At 29.0% G+C, this 19575-nt stretch overlaps 1 protein-coding gene across 4 annotated transcripts; it reads left to right on the forward strand.

The window, feature by feature from the left end:
* Nucleotides 1-4143: 4143 nt before the first annotated feature.
* On the forward strand, nt 4144-10559 carry LOC112800228 (uncharacterized). 4 transcript variants are annotated; one of them, XM_025842386.3, is made up of 13 exons: nt 4144-4340; nt 4682-5869; nt 5979-6018; nt 6846-6898; nt 7314-7359; nt 7827-7919; nt 8763-8870; nt 8972-9026; nt 9119-9194; nt 9360-9426; nt 9508-9558; nt 9658-9750; nt 10041-10559. In XM_025842386.3, exons 2-13 carry the CDS (start codon nt 4734-4736, stop codon nt 10140-10142), a joined length of 1920 nt encoding a protein of 639 aa, XP_025698171.1. In that variant the 5' UTR covers nt 4144-4340; nt 4682-4733; the 3' UTR covers nt 10143-10559. The 4 variants fall into 4 exon arrangements, with proteins under 4 accessions (XP_025698171.1, XP_072052373.1, XP_025698170.1 ...); XM_072196272.1 differs by having other exon boundaries at nt 9511-9558; XM_025842385.3 differs by having other exon boundaries at nt 4148-4340; nt 4695-5869.
* The last annotated feature ends 9016 nt before the right edge of the window (nt 10560-19575 follow it).

The raw sequence follows: 19575 nt of genomic DNA on the forward strand, positions 1-19575 counted from the left end.
AACTTAATTGATGGAGATCCTTTAATTTGGCTTCTATTTTACAATTTGAATTCAAGATCTTCAATTAAATTAAATTGTGGAACGGATGAAATGGATGATTACTTGATTACGTTGTTAGTTTAGGCACTCAACTTGCTAATCATAGTCCATACTCAATAGATATCCATTCCAAGATTTCCACGTTAATGTATACATGTTCTCTTCCTTTATTAATTACAAAGTATATAGATGGAAATATAGTTACGCTAGGTAATAATAAGGGGTGTAATTAACTTTACCCAATTCTATCTTTTTTAAGTTATACTATATAGTTCATAAAAAAATTCAGAATATAAAAAAATATTTAAATCACATAAAAAAAATTAAATCACACTAAATTTATTTTCAAAAAAATTGTAGATTATTTTTTTATAATTAGATGTTTTTTTTTTTAAAACATCTAACTAATACACTTCGTTCATAAAAATAATTAAACGATACTTACATAAAACAAATTTTATAAAAATAAATTTATATTTTTATGTTATACAATAAAAGAATGTGCAATATTTGATTATAGAAAATTTTAAAGAATAAAAATAAAGACAAATTTTTTACTTCTAAAATTACACAAACTGCAAGACATTGAGATATCTTATTTTCTTTTTTAAGTAGATATAATTCTTTCAAAATTTACAAAAAAAAATTCATAAACATCAAATATTTTTCAAGATATTCTTTTCAAATATAAAAAAAACTAGCCTATCAATTTTAAAATGCCCATAAAAAAAGCTATTACACCATTAAAAAAAACAATATATCACACAAAGAAAAAAATAACCATTAAAAAGTTAAATGATGCTATACATCCAAATTTTTTTTATAACTAAAATTAATTAAATTAGTTTAAATTCAACAAAAACTAACTTTATCATTAGCGCGCGTAAACACGTTACGCTTCTTTGCGTTTTTCTTTTTCTTTGTGTTCTTTTTCTCCTCCTTTGTTTTCTTGTTTTTATTCTTGTTATGAGAGTAAAATAAAAAAATTACAAGAAGTTGAAATAAAAAAAAAGATGATGATGATAACGAAGAAAAAGATGGAAATGAAAAATTTTGAATTATACTGAATTTATCAGACAATAACACTGTAATCTTTTTACCGTGGCACATAAATTTTTTGAGCTACACGTATTGGATTGAATTCTTGCGATAAACAAAAATAGTACCGAAATTTCATAATTTTAACATCAAAATTTTGTTACAAAATGTATAAATCTCTTCTTTAATGCTGTATTTTTTTCTTTCTTTTCTTTTGCTCTTACATCTTCTTTTAGGAGTATTTTTCTCATATTAGATTTGAATGAATATATATTACAATTTTATTTAGTTGATGAATGTATTCACACTTATTAGGTTAAATTTTTACTGGAAACAAAAATAACACCAAAATTTATTCAAGGTGACACCGAAAGTTCGGTATCAAAAATAATATATCTATATGTTATTATTAAAAAATTTTGGTGTTATTTTTTTAATAAATTATATATAATTCAAAACTCGTTCTCTTTCTTTTCCTCTTTTTTATTTTTTGTTGTTGTGATTTCTTTTTTTATTTTTTTATAATTTTTTTACGATAACAATGATGATGATAAAGAAAAAAAAGAAAGGAAGAGAAAAAAATTTAAATGAAAAAAAAAAAGAGGTAGCAACAACAATAATATTGATGATGGTGATAATAACGATGATAACAAACTAAAAAGAAAAAAAAAAACAAACAAACAGTAATAGTGTACACGGAAAAAAAGCGTATGAATATAAAAATAATTATACAACTTAATTAATTTTAATTGGATAAATTACTTAATTATAGAATATTTTTATAAAAGGTTATTAAAATTTAAGTCGTCTCAGCCTCTCAAAAAAATAAAAGAAGAGACTTTGCTACGTATACAAGCCTTGAAGGGTTTTAAAGACTGACATTTGCAAAGAGTTGCAGACATTCAAACATTATTGATGTCATGATGTTAGATATTTATGTTCAATAATTATTCTCCTTAAATTATTAACACACGTATTTTCATCATTTCACAATAAATATATTCGTTCATGTCATTCTAGGTTTGCTAGAGTAAAAATATATTACAAGTATACTATATGAAAAAATAATTGATGTAAGATTGGTTAAGATAACAAATCTTTTAATTTTGTAGTCAGTTATTTTGGAATTAAATTCTAAGATTTTTTTAGAAAAAATATAAGTGAAAAATCAAAGAATAAATACTGTAATTACAATATAGATAAATATAGAGAATTAAATTTGAACATATCTAATCATGATTCATTTACCTTATTTCAATCATGCAACCACTAATTTTAAAATAAACGCATGAAACGCATGAATAACCATAAAATTAACCACTAATTTTTTTTTTCTTTTGCTTTGAACAACTAAGGGCCCCTTTTGGACAGGTTGGTAGCAAGCAGAGTTGATAAGGACAGATAACACCTGTCTATTATTACTTCACGTTTTTTTTTTCCAAAAAACTTCAAGTATTTTATTCTCTTTATGCAATTGACTTAACATTTGTTAGTAATTCTCTGCCAATACTTTACAAAAAATACATCTAACATAAGTGTTTGCATAATTACTGTGTCAACAGTTGCAAAGTACACTCTCAACTCCTTGAAATTTTTGCTGAAGGGTTCCGACAACATTGTACTTTTTCTTTTCGGCCTTTGTCCGTCTGATCACTAATCACAAGGATATGATTGTAATTTTGAATAATTAAATGCAAGTGCTATAGGAGACAATAATTCTAACAAGAGAAATGTTAGAAAAAGTGAAAAGAAAAAATCGAAGATTTCGAAAAATTAATTTGATTTATTTTGTATCATTTGCTCAATAATTTTACAGGATCAAAAAATTATTTTTTTTAGTTGAAATTAATAATTTAAATAATACACGATGTCTGCTTATAAAATCAAATCAATACGCTCTAAAAAAAATATTCGAATCTCTTCGATTTCATAAGTCTATCTCTATGGAAATAGAACGAAAGAAATTTTGAGAATTGAAGAGAAGATCACGACGAGACGAGCCGTTTCTCGTTAACAATAGATGTCAAGTAAAAGTGCAGTGATGTATGCAGTTGAGGCATCTTAATAGACCGGTAGATGAAAGTTGTTCTAACAAATGGGGTTGACGACCCTTTTTTTTTGCGTGAGGAAAAAAATCTTTTTGTACAAATAAAATTCTCAAAAGGGTATACAAAAATATATATATAGACTTATCACAATTTTCTTCGTAATAAAAATATTTATTGGTTCGCAGAAAAATATATAGGTCTAGCAAAAATAATTAGAGAGTTTAAATTAATTCTTTTTAGAGAATTAGACAGTCTTCTCAAAAATCGTTATATTTATTATTTTTTATTATCATTTTTAGTCATCAATTTAATTCTTTTAATTTATATTCTAACACACACTTTTAAATACTAAAATTAAAATTAATAAATTCTGATTTATAGTATTTTTCTTCCAACAATATAACTTTACATATACAAGTTCTTATAATTGACGAAGATAAACTAACAGTGACAGTGACCGTTAAGTGTTAATGGCTAAAAAACAGATTGTAAAGAAAATTTAGGGAAACAAAAAAAACCCTTGCTGCACACCTCAGCAATTGGGCACATGGAGAAGGGGCCATAAGGCATATATATTGTGCTAATACAGTGATTGCATAATAAGGAAAAATGAATGTTCGGTCTACCCTGAAATTATGAAAATAAAAATTGTTCTCAAATGATTCATGTACGTTAAAAATTAAAGAGGAGCAGCACCGCTGATTTTCAAATGACAAATTTCATAGAGAAATGGAGAAATTTGGTAAATTCACATGTATGGGATTTTTCTCTAGCCCACAAGCATGTGGACCAATGTTGTTTGTCATTGACATACTCAAGTTCGAATCTGTAAATATCACTTCTGCTTTGGTTTAGTATCAGAATACCTAACATGGAAATGATGGAATACTATATGTTTTGGACTAGTTATTTTGAACATCAGTTTAGGCCCAAATATTTTGGGCTCCTATTCTTACTGGATTTACTAGTCAGGGCCCAAATCAAACGACGTCGTATGAGTAAGATTGCAGTTCTTGACCTTTTGACGTTTCGGAGGTCGTGGCTAGCGCGGCGCGTGGCGCGTGTTCCAATATCAAGCTCGCATCAAATTCTGGATCTGCCGCTTGAAGCTGAAAACGTTGTGGTGGTAAAAATTTTCTTGCAAGTAAACCCGCATAGAGCATCACAACCAATTAGGGTTTTTTCAAATTCTCGTTCATCTTCGATTTCATACAGGTAATGCTAAATTGGCACTGCTGTTTCTTCCTTTTTTTATTTTATTTTATTTTTTAAAAAAGTACGGTTATCATTCATTGTTCAATTTAGATTTATTTATTCAATCTCTGCAAAGAAGACTAAGAACTCAAAGCTTTTTGTGCTTTGTGAATTTCACAAACACATGGTACGATTTGGTTTTTGGGACTAAATTATAGATGTCAGGTTAGGGTTTAGTTGCCCTCATATTCTCACCTTATACCAACTTCCTAACTTTAGAAATCCTCGGTGTTGATCCGGTTTAGTTTTAAGGATGAAATTTTTTTCCCTCATCTCTGTTTTCTTCTGTTGAACTCCTGTAGTGGTTTGGTGTAGGAGGTTGTCCTGTTCTAATGCGTGGTTAGAATTTCGGAAATGAGTGATGCGAAAGAAAATGAGGAAGTTGGCCAGGGCGTGCCCTCGGCTATGGAAGAAAACCAACACTTAGATGATGCCAATTTTCAAATTCAACCTGATGCTTCTTCTACTCCTGCTCCAGTAGAGGAAAGTCCAAATCACGTCAAAAACATATCGAAGGAGCCGCCTGTTGAGTCTAAGGCGGAGGCATCTGCTGAGTCTAAGACAGAGCCACCTGCTGAGTCTACGGCTGAACCACCTGCTGAGGTTATGGCAGAGCTGCATCCTGTGGCAAAGGCAGAACCACCTCCAGAGGCCAAGGCAGAGCCATCTCCTGAGGTCAAGGCTGAGCAACCTCTTAGAGCTGTGTCAGAGCCATCTGCTGAGGCTAAGTCAAAGTTACCTGCCCAGGCTACGGCAGTACCACCTGCGGAAGCTGAGGCAGATCCTCCTTCTGAGGATAAGTCTGAGCAACCTTCTGAGACTAAATCTGTGCTACCTGCTGAAGCTATGTCAGCACCAGATTCTGCGGACAAGGCTGAGCCACCACTTGAGGACAAAAGTGAGGATCAAGAGGTGGTTCCTGAGGGTATTCAACAGCAAGATATTCAAAGTAGTGAAAATACTCTTCAGTCAGTCACAGTAGAGCTTGATGTAAATAGAACTGATCGTGAGGAAGCTTCTGACCCGATGGAGGAAGCTAATGAAATTCCTCAGAGCAATAATGGTACAGAGGATGATGTGAATGTTTGTACAAATAATGCCAATGTTGCTGAAACAACAGCAGAAGTGAAGCCTGAAGATGGTGAAGTGGCTAATGGTAAAAGTTGCAACCATGTTGAACCCATACCATCCGGGCATGATGAGCCTTCTATGCTGCAAGCTGTTCCTGCTGATACAAATGTTGAAATCAAGAATATATTAGAAGTTGAGAATAAGACTGATGAAAATCAAGCTGCTGCAACTGCAGACAATGGGAATGAAAACTCAAGTCACATGCTTTTCTTGGACGCAGACCATTGTTATGATGGGAATGAGTCAGGGACGGAGGAAGAGCAATCAGCATTCATGAAGGAGCTTGAAAATTTCTTTAAGGAGAGGAGCATGGAATTCAAACCTCCCAAGTTTTATGGAGAAGGACTTAATTGCCTTAAGTAAGTTTTAGCTGTTCAGTTTAGCTTTTCACTGTTATGTTATGTTATGAATTGACCAAATTCTGAAATATGATCACTTTGGCCTGATCCATATTTGGTGGTTTATAAGGTTGTGGAGAGCTGTAACAAGATTGGGTGGTTATGACAAGGTATTCTTCACCCCCCCCCCCCCTCTCCCTCCTCCTCCTGTCTTTCCCTTTTTTTTGAGGGGTATGGCAGAGGATTTATATAATTTTATGTAGCTGACTTTGGATGAATGAACATATGTTAGATATCCACATTAACAGTAGGGTCTTCTGGTTAAACATGTTGGCACACTCCATCTGATCCGTGTTTGTAGGATAGTAGTTTGACTTTGCCGATCACTTTTGTTGTCTGTAATGTGTGATCAGTGGTAAGACCAATTTTTGACTGCCGGTAAAAGTTGAAGACGTTTCATTGCATATAAACTCGTACATATACAAACCAGTGGGAGAGACTATCTAGATATTTAAACGTCTATGAGTAATCTGGTATATGTTTATTCTCAGATACTCTGTAATCAAATACCTAGGTGTTTAAGATTGCTTGAGTACTATGAAAATTTACACAATTCAAATTATACATGGAACATGCAAGATTGTAAATGTCTATGATTCCACAGATATGCTAATTCTTATGATGTTCATGTTGCAAACTGAAGACAAATGAAATTGCTAACCTGCTGAATTCTCCATCAATGATTGTGAAATCTGCTGTCGAATAATTAATTAACTGGATGAACAATTGGCCATGGTGCAAATATGGCTGCTATTTCACCTATGAAGTTATATGCGCATTATGAAAATTGAGTGTATTTGAAAATAGGCTTTGGTATGAGTTAAGTGGTTGTTCCTCGAGGCAAATTCATTACACTCTAGCTAACAGGTTTTGTTTTGGATCAGTTGTTTTCATTGCTGCCAGGACATACCCCTAACAGGCTTATATTTATGAATAGGTAACCTCGTGTAAGCTATGGCGGCAAGTGGGAGAATCTTTCAAACCTCCTAAGTAAGAGCCAACATCCCCTATCTTGTCTTGATTGTGTTCATGGCTCATTGAAGAGTCTCCTCAAATGAACACGTTATAGTACTTTGTATCTCTTTGTGTTATTAGATTTCAAATCTGTGATATGCATTCTTTCTAATTTTCTAAGTAATGCCATGGTAATGGTAGTGTGTATTGGTTATGATGATGAGACCAATTAAGTGTTTCCATGTATTATGAATGGTTGCTTGATTTCCTTATGCATGGGAAAGTATACTTTTCAAGCTATTATTTTCATTATATAATAAGTGGTATCTTTTTGGTTGTTTTAGGGGGTTGGAGGATATGTGTGGGGAGAAGGGCTGCCAAATTCTGACAGCTTTTTGGATGAATTGATTGCTTATGACTGATTATAATGTTCTGTTTTTAACACATGCAGGACATGTACCACAGTTTCATGGACTTTCCGTGGGTTTTATGAGAAGGTGGTTTTAGATTAATGTTAGACTTCATCTTTTGAAAAAAAAAATTTCTTTTATGAAATAAATTCAGTTTTCAAATTGTTGAAATATCTATGCATGCTTAGTGTTTCTTTGAAGCTTCTGTTTAGGCTATTTGTGTGGACATTACTATTATTAACATTTGGTTTATTTTAGATAATGTCACTTACCTGGAAATTTTCATGTTAGCATACCTTATGATCTGTAAGATGTCAAGATGATAAGTGTTCAAGTTATGGCCTTATTAGAGAAAATTTTGGCTCTTAAGTAGTGGCATTGTCCGAATTTCTATATAATCTATTTAATACCTTAGACATATATGCTTATTTTGTTATTAGCTATTCCATTTTCAAGATTTCTGAAAAATTTACCAGATATTGTGCATATAAATGTAGGCATGCTCTTTTTCAAATGTGTTATTCGTTTTTAATATTTCTGATGTACTACTGCAGGCACTTCTTGATTATGAAAGACATAAGATAAAAGGTGGTGAGCTGAGTGTTCCAATTCCTTCACAACCAGAGCCTATGAATATCGAAAATCAGGTAAGATGTAATTTCTGTGTTTGATTTAATAGCATAAGCAATAATATCTACTATAATATAAAAGGAATGGGGAAGTTAGTGTCCACTTTTTTTCCCGATTTAACCCTTAACTCCCATACCAAGTAATTATGCAGTTTTTCTTTCAAAAAGTAACTTCCAAAATGTTAAAGCTCTGTTCCTGCTCCACCACTAGTACAAGGAACATTTATTGATGGAAATTTTTGCTTTGTTGACTTCAATAGATGATTGATGGCACCTTTTTCATCAAGTTTGCTGTCATAAGATGGGGGGGAACTATTGGAAAATTATATTGCTGAAATTTTAGGGGCTTTAACATGGTGCAATTCTAATTTAGATTTTCTCAAAATTACTTTTCCTAAGAGAAAGTTTGACCTAATTATCAGTTCAAGCTTAAACTCCCCCTGGTTCCTCACAATTTCAGAAGGCTATTATGTTTCCAGCAAGAAGAATATTTCATCTGTGCGACTTTGCATCTCTATGGTTTTCTACATATTTACCTCCCTTCCCCATCCCTAGGAAAGTAATGCCTACACGTGGATTTTAAGGCATCAAGCATTGTTAAATGTGAATACTTGATTAAGTTTGAACAACAACAACAACAACAAAGCCTTATCCCACTAGGGTGGGTCGGCTACATGGATCAAACTATGCCATTGTGCCCTGTCATGGTGATTAAGTTTGAACAATAGTTTAAAATGGTTTGATTTCTACCTTATTGTAATGTAGAAGCTGCTTTGCGGGAGGAATTAAACTGCCGCTCTATCATTATCTGTTATCCCTGTTGTTATTTGTGTGCTATGTTTCAATGATGATTCTATGCAGACTTCAGCATCAGGTAGAGCACGTAGAGATGCTGCAGCACGCGCTATGCGGGGTTGGCACTCACAACGTCTACTAGGCAATGGTGAAGTCGGTGATCCCATTATTAAGGTCTGGTACAATTCTGAAGTTGTGATTAATTGGCATTTTCTCTTTGTCCTTGTTTTTACTTTTTACACCGTATAATTGTTTAATACTTTTGTTTTTCTTAGGATAGGAATTCTGTGTCTATGCAAAAACGTGAAAAGGAGCAGCTTAAAAGCATCAGTATGGCCCTTCATCCTATTGCTACCATTCCTAACAGGATTGTAGTTGTTAAATGATTCTCTCAGTATTTGATTCCCTTCACTTTGGCTCAGATTTACTTAAACGTAAGAAACCATCGTATATGGACAATGCAGTCAAAGCTGCACGTAGTAAACCGTCTAAACCACAGTAAGACACATTTACTTCATTTTCTACAGCTCTGTTTATCCTTTGTGTTAGGCTTGCTACTTATCTGTTTGTATGGTTAATGGTTGAAGTATGCTGCCAGCCTATGCTTGGCACTTTAGTTCACTCGCTGACTTGCCTGCCTGTGTTGATATATGTGGCTGGTAGATTGGATACAGCTGTGATTGATATTGGACCTCCTGCTGATTGGGTAAAAATCAATGTGCAAAAAACTGTAAGTTGCTTATCTTGTGTTCAAGTAGAATATAATTTTTATATGCAATTTCCTCATTGCAATGGAAACTTTTGTGGGCAGAAGGATTGCTTTGAGGTATATGCTTTAGTTCCTGGTCTACTTCGAGAAGAGGTAATAGCATATACTAGGAATTTTAATTTTAAAAATAAAATGATAAATTACACTAGTCCAACTATGGTGAGGATAATCATATATACATTCTGCTATCAGGTGCGTGTTCAATCAGACCCAGCAGGACGCTTAGTTATTAGTGGTGAGCCTGAGCATCTCAATAATCCTTGGGGTGTAACACCTTTCAAAAAGGTAGATTTCTCCACCTTTTTCAACAATAAGGATGTATTTGGCTTGGTAATTTTATTGATATCTATTACTGGTGGTGTTTAATATTTTCAAGCTTAAAATATTAAATTATTTATATTAATGGTCCATGCTCATTTTCTTTTAGTATTTCTTACACAAGTACCACTGGATGCTTTGTAATTGTTGTAGTAAAAAGTTTTCTGCTACATACATCCTACTGAGGGTCTTGCGATTCTATGGTTTAATAATTTTTCATTATGTCATCCATGTTTAAAGAATTTTAATGAATTCAGGTTGTAAGTTTGCCCTCAAGAATTGATCCTCATCAGACATCAGCGGTGGTAACTCTGCATGGACAGTTGTTTGTTCGGGTCCCATTTGAGCAATCAGAATAGTGGTTCCTTTACCATTGATTTACTTAGATAGTTGCAGGGAAACCATTTAGAGCAATGGCTTCAGGGTCAGCCTCTTCAGACTTACCCCAATTTGTAGCTTAGCTTAGCATATAATATTTATATTTATTTATGTTTGGGATATTTAAAAGTCCTTGTTAATGATTCTTCTCTAGCAATTCCAGTTCGACCATGTTAATACGAGTTTAGTTAGTTAGGATTCTCTAATTGCTGAAGAACATGTCATTATATTGGCAACTTGGGTGATGAGAGTAAATTAAGCTGTTGATATTTAATTTTAACATTTGGGATGAATATACTGCATTTGCTTAGTTGCTTTCCGCACTGATCATTTGGCAATTTTTCTGAAATGTAATAGAAATAAAATCATAGATCAGTAGACCAGTGTGTTTGGTTCAACTTTTGGTTGGGGTCTGTGTTCATTTCTTTTTTCGTTTTAAACACGATGCCTTTAGTGTGTCTTTACCTAATAGTTCATGACATCTTGATATGGTGTCCGGTTTTTAATCATAAAAAGTTTAGAATTTGATTTTAGTTTTCATTTTTTAAAATAAAAATAAATTTTCATCAAAATGTATTGGAAGGTTCTATATCTAAGAGGTTTATATTAATCACACTTTTATCCCATTGACTTTCCTTTTTTATTTGTTTTCTATTTTCTTGTTGACTGTATCAAAGTTCACGAGAAATTTAGTAGCTTTTTCCTAGTAAATTAAATACCATAGTTAGCTTTTTCCTAGTAAATTTAATACCATAGTTCTATGTAAATACCATTTTCCTCCCCAAAAGGAACTTTGTTTATGAAAGAAATATATTATGTTTACAAATCAATGTACTTTTGATGGTCACCATTGAAGCGTGCATATTTTGAATTTATGTTTACTTTTTGACTTGAACATTTAGTATCATCGTTGAACACATGACTAAAATCAAGCTACACACGCACATATATAAATATTGAAATGGTTATTATGCTGGTTCTTCTTTTTCAGTCACCTTGTGATAAATGAGAGTAGGTTTTAGTGTTGTTTAGTCAAAGTTTTTATCGTGGGGGAGATCGAAAGAAGAAAAAGAAGGGAGCTTGCTCTGTGGCCAGTGCTATCTCATCAAATTTCAGTTTTTCATTTTGTTTTTAGAAATCTAATAATCGGCCACTTATTATTTATTGACTTTTTTATGCCTCCATGACTCCATCAAATATTTGCTTGACTTTCATTTAGGGGTCAATATATAATTTTTATCAAAATTTATTATTTTTAGCTATCACTTAACTATCAACTCAATTTTTTTAATTTAATAATTCAACAATATATTTTATTACATATTTTTAAATATTCATGACTAACTAATCACTGAAACAATAAATTCTAATAGTTTTTTAGTATTCTTTTATTTATTTATTTTTTATTTTCTTGAAGCTTCACTGATGGTGATGTTATCCATTAAGAATATTACAATCATAATGTGTGAAATAAATTAATGCCTACACTGATTACCACGTTATTGTTTATTATTTATCCGTAATATGATAATAATTTGAACAAAACACAAGGGATAACGTCGGTGCGTGAAATAAACTCATATGTTGGATTTCTTACAAGTACTTAAATAAAAGTTTATTGTTATTAAATGGATTTAAACTATTATAATGGTGATACTTTCGTGTTTTATAAGATAATAGGACAAGCCTAGTACAATTACATTAGTCAGCAAGATAACCTCCAATATTTATTTAAAAGAAAAACAAATTCTCTTGGTTTTTTTTTTTTCCTTTCACGAGAGTTAAGTAGTACTAGCTATTAAGAATGTCAAAACACCGCACTCACGTAGTTTATTTTCGTGTTCCATACAGTACAAATACGTGTGTTTTGGCACTTAATGGAACTATGCAACAATAATCATTTTAGTGTTTTGGACCCAATAATAATAATTATCCATAACTAAGCACACCCAATAATAGTAATGCGTACATGCATTACTACTTCTTTTTTTTTTCGAATTTTTTCAACACACCAATTTTTATCAAAAAGTAAATAAATTTATTGACATAACACATAAATATTTACACATAATATAAAAAAATTTACACATTATAAAAATTTATTAATATAGCACATAAATTTTACACAAAGCATAGAAATTTTATTTATAATATAAAATTTTTTGCACATAATATATAAATTTTTATTGTGAATATAATTTATTAATTGAGTTAGTCAATATTTTAAATATGTGATTTTTTTTTTTGTGCAGAATGTATACTAAAATTTCTGTAATATATATATATTGTTGATTAGATGTCATTTTGGATATATAGTCCTTAACAAAAATTTTTATATTATGCATTAAATTTGTATTATATACTAAATTTTATGTGTTATGTATATTTTATTAGTTGAGTGTTAATATTTTAAATATATAGTTATTTAAAATTTTTTTATATTGTATATCAAAATTTTTGTATTGTAAATTAAAATTTATATGTTTTAATTTTTTTAAACATATAAAAAAATAAAAAAGATGAAGAAGAAGACAAGGATGATGACGTTAATGGTCACTTAGAAGACGAAGAAAATGATATCTATTCTGAAGAGCTGAAAAGGAAGTGTATTATCCTCAAAAACATATTTTCCTTTTTAGTTCAAAATATGTCAAATATTTTAGATAATTTCTTACGTTAATAGTTGATAGTTGATATATACGAGCTATTTTTAAGCCATTTATAAAAACATATAAGTTAAATATTTGAAATTCAATATAGTATATGTTACAATATATTTAGGATATTATAGATTAATATATAATATTTAATTGTAATCTTATATGTTTATTTAGTTTAATATTAAATTAATTTTATTATTATGATTAAATTACAGTTTTTACTTAATTGTAAATAGATACTTATTGTTGCCCATTATAATAGCATCTGAATATCAACTATATATAATAGGTTAATTACTCTTATTTAGATTCTTTTTACAAATTCTAAAAAACATTATTAGATAATTGTCTTTTAATATGTTTAAATCGTGGTTTTATTTTTTGAGTTTAACTAATATATGTTTTAAGGGTATATAATAAATTTATTATCAATGAAAAATTTTAAATATTTTTATTTAATAAAATAAAATATATTAAAAATTTAAATTTTTTATATTTTTAATAAAAACTTTTTTATTTTATAATTTTAACATGTGTCTTTAAGACTCATGATAGATAAATCTTTAGGTAAAAACTCAGGTGCAGTCGACTTCACGAGAAGTTGATATCTGAGAGCCGTTAGATGATTTGACTAATTTGAGTAAATTTTCATCTAATGGTTATTAGATATCAACTTCACGTGAAGTCGAATTCACCTGAGTTTTCACCAAATCTTTATCTTTTTTAGTTTGTTAGTTAAAACACAACTTGCTCCAAGAAATGAATGTGTCAAACAAGTGTTATCAACTATCAAACATACACGTCACATTAATGGAACATATGTGATTCTTAATTTCTTACCTTCTAAGGTTTAATTGTTTGAAGTTACAAATTAAATACAAGGCCCGGTGGTAGTTCAAAAGTCGGCACTATATTGAAACGTTTGCATGTCAATTTGAATTAAAATATGTGATGTTTAATGGGTAACCGTTATAACACAAACTTGAAACAACTTCTTTTGGCGGCTAAAAGTGGAAGTATTTGATTTCATTCATAAATTCAACTTTACACAAAGCTAAGGTTGTTAGGACAGGTGAGAGCCCAAGTATTCTTCATTGCCATAAACGGCATATACATTCATCAACCAAAAATATTTTTTGTCCGAAACATGTGGCACTTTTTATGCATAAATTTGATGACCAATGCTCACACAATAACTTTGGTTCATCTACCTCTCCTCCATAATTTTTAGTTTAGTTAGTTTACTTTCCCTGTTTCATGAACTTGTACAAGTTTAATTAGGGTTCCTTATTTGTTTCCCGTTTAATAATTGGTTGGTTGATGTTCAGATAAAGTGGAGTAACAATAATTAAATGATAAAAACTTACAAACAGTTATTTTCGTATGAAATTGATATTTAAAAATTATCAGATGATTTGATAAATTTAATTAAATCACTATTTAAGAATTTTTAAGTATTAATTTTAGGTAAAAATAACTGCACGTAAATATTTATTTAATTAAATTAGATTGGTCAAAATCAATATTTATTTGTTTAATCAAATATCGAGAGTTTAAATCCGACCGATGTATATGGCTGAGCGATAAGATACATGTTAATGATTTTGTCGAAACATTTACCAATAATGTTGGTTTATGTCACCCGTTTGACTTGTTAAGACAACAATCGGCTACATCTAGAAAATTAAACTAATTAAAAACGCTGAATTAGAGAGACTAGACGAGCTCATCTTGTGGGAAATCTATATATAGACCATTATATTTTTTCATTAAGGATTATTTATACTTATACCATTATTTTTTATTTATGAAACTAGTGATGATATATATTTTTTGATGGTGAATTATATGATAAAAATGTAAGTTTATATATCTTTTCTTTTATATGATGAAAGAGAAATTCAAAATACTATGACCCATATTTTGAACATTAATAAAATAATAAAAAAATAATTATAAAAAAAATTTAATTCTCTCTCCATACAATATCAATTTGTATAGTAGAGTGTTTCGACCCATTTGAGATATATATAAATAAATTTTACAATTTATCTAACAATAGAAGTACATATGTTATTAATCTTTAGTGCCAATACACAATTTAATTTATTTATTTTTGGTTGTCATAGTGTCTTAAAAATCATGGGCTCCAAAGTATAATCAATAATTTATAAGGTGGGTGATAAAGATAACACTAATTTTCAATGAAAACTGTGTGGATCAGCTACTCCTTTGGCAGATTAGTGGATTTTTTAGACAGACAACTGTAGTAATTAAAGAGATCATAAATCCTAGTGAGCATTAGTCCTCAAAGTTCGTTACTATCATTAAAGTTGAGCCGTAATCAGACAAATTTTCTTCATGGAAAGCAGAAAGAAAGAGAGAGAATGAAACTCATCACAAGTCTCACATACATTTTCTAAAGTACTCATAATATTTATTTATATTTATAAATTTAAAAGCACACGTACATGTTCATTAACAACTTTATATATATATATATATGGCATTATCAATATAAAAAAAATTTATACACAAATAATTAATTATCTATTGATATATTTTAAATTATTTTATTTAAAAAATTATCTAAACGCATAAATTTAACAGGACAATTAAAAAAAATCTATAAAATAACAAAATAATATTTTTGCCAGTTATCTTTCCTATAATGTAAAAAAGCCAGCCCTTCAATCATAAAAAGCCAATTCCAAAGTCAAACTTTGTTAGACTAACAAAAGCTAAAGTAAATAGTCTCATATTATTATTATTATTATAACATATTCTTTTAATTAGCAGCTCAATTCCGGAATCTCACCAATTTGATCCTGATTATGATATTCATGTATGTTGCTTTGCTTTAGTCACCTACTTTGAAAAAGAATAGATGGCATTTTGGTCTTTTTAATTTTTATTTATTTTAATTTTTCCCCCTTGTCCCCATACAATGGCCCTACCACACCAATCAATGATTCAACACCTTGATGTTCATATTAGTGCCTTGTATATATATTTATTTAAATAACAAACCTAAGTTTCTCAAGTTTAATCCCGGTGACATATATCAATATATATAAATAATCACACCATACCAAACCGTCCAAAATTCACAAACTTTCCAAGCTTCTTCCTTCAAAAAAAGTCACCCTTCAACCCTATATATTTGTACATAAACTCATCAAGTTTTGGTGCTTAATAATAATTATTAGTCCAAAACATATGGATCATCATCATCATCACATGAGTTATTACAACAGAGTTAGTAGTGGTAGAGGAGGATCTTCCTCTTCCTCCTCCTCTTCTTCGTCGTCAGCATCATCCACGTCATCATGCCACGGAAAATGCAGAGTGTTTAGGTTGAATCTAAGAAGAGTTTACTATCTAAGACTAAGGAAGAGGTTCAACTTCTTCCTTAGAATCTTTGATAAGTTGACAAAACTCTCATATTCTGAGGCTCTAAAGATTCTCAAGAAAGTGTTCCAAAGAAGAAGGAGTGGTGGATTCAAGAGGAACAACAGTAATAGCAGCAGAGATAGCTTGGTGGTTATGAAGGGACACGTGGCACCATCTTATGTGAGGAACAATTCTTTCTATGCAGAAGCCATTGCTGATTGCTTGGAGTTTATTAAGAGAACTTCAGTTTCTTCCATGGACGACCAAATTCATGACCCCATTCATCATCATCATCAAGATAAAATCTCATAGTAAATATATAATTATATTTTTTGCTTCTTTTCATATTTTTTTACTAGAGACAAAACATAATTAATATATGCCAGTATTTTTTAGCTTATCATCTTCATGTGTATTTTTAATATTCCTTTTTTTTGGCATTTTTTGGAATACATTTAGTTATTCCTGTTTTCTGTGTATATTATTAAATCAGTTTGGTGAAGTTTTGGCATCGGTAATGCATCATTCTCTGTATGTAAACAGACTTGGGAAATTGTCAAATTGTGTCACATACTCAACTTGTAATGTAACATGTTGTTCCTTTCTTTATCTACAAATTTTGTGGATGGGTGTAGATATTTTTCCAAATCTTAATTTTGATTTTGTTAGATGATAATTTTATATAATTCAGTTATTACTATTTAAACTTTTCTTCCATATTAAAATTTCAAAGATATAAATAAGACTCGAACCCACGATTTTTAGATGAGTATGAAGAGATTATTATTTGAATTATAGCTTGTTAGCAGACACGTTATTTTATTTATTATTAGATAAGATGTGAAATTTACATTTTACCTAACAATAAAGAAATATATATTGACTCAATATACAGGACAAAATAATAATAAGATAATTTTTAAATTTGATAAATATTAAAAACAAAGATAAAATAAAATAAAAAAGTAAAAGAAAGTTGTTTTTACCACCTAACATAGCAATCCTGTTTTTGACTAATCTAAACATAAAGTTAGTCTTAAAGAGGGGAAGGATTATTGTTGACATTAGAGAGAGAAGGGAAGTAGAATTTTTTAATTTTTTTTTAAATTATTTGATAAAGTGTGATTTTTTATTATTTAATATTTTTTTATATGATTTTTTTGTCCTACTTAAAAAATGTAAAATAAAAAAATACTTTACTAAACAATTAAAAAAAATTAAAATAATCTATTTCTTGGAGATAGCAATAATCATACCCCTAAATTTGGTTACATGGTTATAATTTAGTAGACATGAGCTCCATTGTCATTAACACATATTAAAATGAGAGAAAAATAAAGTTTATTATTAAAAAAATGAGTATTGATAGTGATTAGGAATCCACTAATGCTTAGCTTTAGAGCTAAATAATCTAGGGATTTGTTTGGTGGGCCGCACTAATTTAAGGGGGTGTCTGTGACAAAGGCCAGGTTGTGGCTAAATTGGTTTACAGCTTGGCTCTACTAATCTTGTTCTTACCAACTCTCTGTCCAAAATAATCTAGCTTTTGAAATCTAGTGCCAATACTTCTAAAAAACAACAAAAACATTTTGCATTGGATACTTTGTCCCAATATGAAGACCATTATGTCAATTATATCATCATTTCTTGTTAATTAGTGTAACTTTGCATCAAAATCAATGCAAGAACTTGAAAATTGATATAACTATATTTCATTTCATAATAGGTAGTTATAATAAACATTTGTATTGATATTGTCTTGTTTTTGAAAATATACCAATATTACTTTATTTTTACCCCCACGTATAAGTATATGATACAATAATAATCTACTAAGAGTTTGGTAAAAAAATTGATTTTTTAAAAACGTTATCTACACATAAAAAATTAGTTATTATATATTTGTATATAAATATATATAATAATTTAATTTATTTTTAATATATATTTTATATTTTAATGTAATTTTATATTAATCACTAATATTAATAATTGATTTTAGTATATATTTAAAATGGTTGTTGATTTCTTTTTTTTCTCATTTTTTTTCTCATTTTTTGTTTCTACTTCTAATATCTTGTGGTAAACTAGCAACTTATTAATTTTTTAAGAATATTTTTCTGTTAAAATATTATCAATTTAAGATTTAAAAATGCCATAATATCAAAATTTTTATAACCTAAACTATGGAGTTTAATTTTTGTTAATTCAAAAAAAAAATTAAACATAAAGCAGGTAAAAGTAGAAAAAAATCTATAAAAACAAATTCATACAAATTTAAAAAAGATTTTTTCATAAAAGATATTTAAAATATATAATTATTTATGTATTTTTTGTTAATTTAAATTTTTTGAATAAGTAATCTGATAAAAAAATTTACTCTTAACTTATTAAAAGTTGTTTAGTGATGAGAAATTAAGTAATATACTTATATACACGAAATTTTATATTTCATTTCAATTTCAATAATATATCGTATTTTAGAATAATGCTATAGATTCGAGAGATATTTTTTGGAGTTAATTACCATGATACTTGCATGTAATTGCTTAATTTATTAAAAAATTAAAAATTAATATTTAATTTAAAAATATAAAAATAAATAATTTTTAAATATTTAGTAATTATTTTTAAAAAACAGGCACATAAGATACCAAACTCAAAAGAAACCATAAAATTTGTCTTTTGTGAATATGCTTTGATGCATGTATCTGAAAATGATCATTCTTTTTAGGGTGTTAATAACTAGAAAGAAGATTTCTAATTTCCACCTATTTGCAATGGAACCTGTTTTGGGTTGAAGCTAAATATACAATTAAGGAGAAAAAAAATTAAATGGCTTGATAATTATTTCAAAAGACTGTATGTTTAATAAATTTTTGTTTTATGGTTTTTCATCTTTATTTTTATGAGATTATTATTTGTTTTGTTAATATTTTCGCTCTGTATTAATAGAATAAATTTATATAATATGTTAACTGTTGATTTATCTATTAAGAGTCAATTAGGATTGATAAATTATTTTTTGTTGGGAGTTTTATTGTCTTTTAAGAATAATTATAAAAGTAATTTAGTTTTTTTTTTACCTTTTTCAAATATATTACATAAATTTATTATGTAAAACTAAGAAATGTTAATGATTTTTAAATTGATTTTACTTATATAAATTAAATAGAGAATATATTAGTGAATAACGTATCACATAAGTATATTTTAAAAGATAGATTGTTGACAAAAGATTAATCAATCTCATAAAATTAAATATTAAAAACTTAAAAAAATATTTTTTTTAATTAAAAATCTTGTAATCCTTAAAAAAATGATGAGAGGCCAAAATAGGTATTCAACCAACACAAATAAG

The sequence above is a fragment of the Arachis hypogaea genome, chromosome 5 (assembly GCF_003086295.3).
Source record: "Arachis hypogaea cultivar Tifrunner chromosome 5, arahy.Tifrunner.gnm2.J5K5, whole genome shotgun sequence".
Classification (NCBI taxonomy): Eukaryota; Viridiplantae; Streptophyta; class Magnoliopsida; order Fabales; family Fabaceae; genus Arachis; species Arachis hypogaea.